Raw genomic sequence first — 1,697 nt, forward strand, 5'->3', positions numbered from 1 at the left:
GGAATTTGCGCATAAATTGGATGTGAAATGAAATCCCATAAATGTTACTGTTGATTGTGATACTGGGCTGGCCCCTGTTTGAATTTGAATCATGTTGCTTATTTTTGTTTTCTGATATGAGCTACTGCGGAGTTTCAACTGGTCAACGAGGCCCTTATTAGTAAATCCCATTTTTCATTTTGGTTTTTGGCATTTAGCAATTGCTTCTCTGGTCAATCATCAGTACAGGGTGAAGCACACTCGAGTACATAGCTTATGAAGGATATTGGAAAGAAAAGCTCGGTAAATGATCATGACAAATGTAATTTAGAAGGCTAAGTACAACATCAATACTTACACTGCTCCAATCTGCAGCACATATTCACCGAAAGCAGCAAACTCAGGCTCGTACGCAGTTAAGAATTTGGGAATCCAAACATTGCGCCATTCCCCCTTATAGTCTGATGTGTATAAGGCCTTGCAATACTCCCAGTATTCCGGGTACCAACCAGCATGAGCCCAATCAACTACAGCAAGGACACGTGGGCGACCAGCTGGTGAAATTAGAATATTGCCCCGATGCAAGTCTCCATGAGTCAACCTGATGGCCCCATCGTCTGGTAGATAGTCTCGATAAGGATCCCGATATCTCTTTGAATCAGGAAGCCAGCTTTGAGGCAGAGAAGAAAACCAGTCGTTGAATGCTTTCACATTTTTAAAAGGGCCTGATTGAGGGATGGTTGCGAAGACATAATCGTGCAAACGTGCGCGGTTGATGGATCCTACACCTCAGTAAGCGACTCCGCTGATAGACATTGCAGGATACATGCATACCGATAAATGAGTCGCAAGGATCTGGCTCAATTTGCCGAAGGGAAGAAATAATCTCCCGTAACTGGCCGCAAATAAAGTTCCTATCCAGCTCATTGAGAGAATCCCATCGATCATGTAGCGTGTCTCCCTGAATAAGCTCCATATAAATGAACACAGAATTTTGATAAACTCTCCAACCATACACCTCCGGGACAGGTATCTTCTCAGCGAAAGACGTTCGAAGCATGCGGAGAGTTAGGGCTTCTTCAACCGCCACAGACGGCCCAAACTTGACGAGAAGATTTAGATGCTCAAATTTAACCGGTGCGGGCCGTGGATGTTTGTTGAACTGTTCTGAGAGGGAGCCAACCTCTGCAGCGGTTGGCAAGCTCTTATGGCCTGCTTTGGTGAAGAAGGAGGAGTCGAGGAAGTCCATCTCCGTTTGCGTTGCGTTCAGAGTCGCTGACGGTTGAATTTGTTGTTTAATGGGCACCTTGTTATGAATCGTCTCGGGTTGTTGATAATACCAAGAATTACGGGAACTGAGAGAGTTGTGGCCTGCTTAGGAATGGGCAATGTTGTTTGTTCAAAGGAAGCGAGTGGGCTCCAAGGGTCATAAAGTACTTGTCGGAGGTATTAAGTTACCAATGACCTTCAAATTAAGGGGCTTAGCTTGGGCGTTTAGTATTTGTTGTTGGTCCAAGATCAGTTTCCGAACTGTGCCCATCACGGTCCGGTCCTTAAGGACGCCAAGACGTGGCGTTCCCAACAATGTTGTGGTGATGAAAGGAGAAGGGACGTGTGCACTACTATGCTATATAGTTCAATTGTTAATCTCTCACTTTTAGACTCGACCATTTTAAATGCAACCAATAATTCAAACATTTATGGGCGATTTATGTGGG

General features: G+C 44.8%; 1 protein-coding gene across 1 annotated transcript; it reads right to left on the reverse strand.

Annotated features, from left to right (window-relative positions):
* Nucleotides 1-174: 174 nt before the first annotated feature.
* HCAG_09099 (predicted protein) lies at nucleotides 175-1,519 on the reverse strand (the record flags this gene model as incomplete). Its single annotated transcript, XM_001535868.1, has 4 exons — nucleotides 175-208; nucleotides 338-761; nucleotides 814-1,350; nucleotides 1,417-1,519. The coding sequence occupies 4 exons, from the start codon at nucleotides 1,517-1,519 to the stop codon at nucleotides 175-177; spliced, it is 1,098 nt and encodes a 365-aa protein (XP_001535918.1).
* Nucleotides 1,520-1,697: the final 178 nt, after the last annotated feature.

This window comes from Histoplasma capsulatum, genomic scaffold, assembly GCF_000149585.1.
Source record: "Histoplasma capsulatum NAm1 scaffold_30 genomic scaffold, whole genome shotgun sequence".
Classification (NCBI taxonomy): Eukaryota; Fungi; Ascomycota; class Eurotiomycetes; order Onygenales; family Ajellomycetaceae; genus Histoplasma; species Histoplasma mississippiense.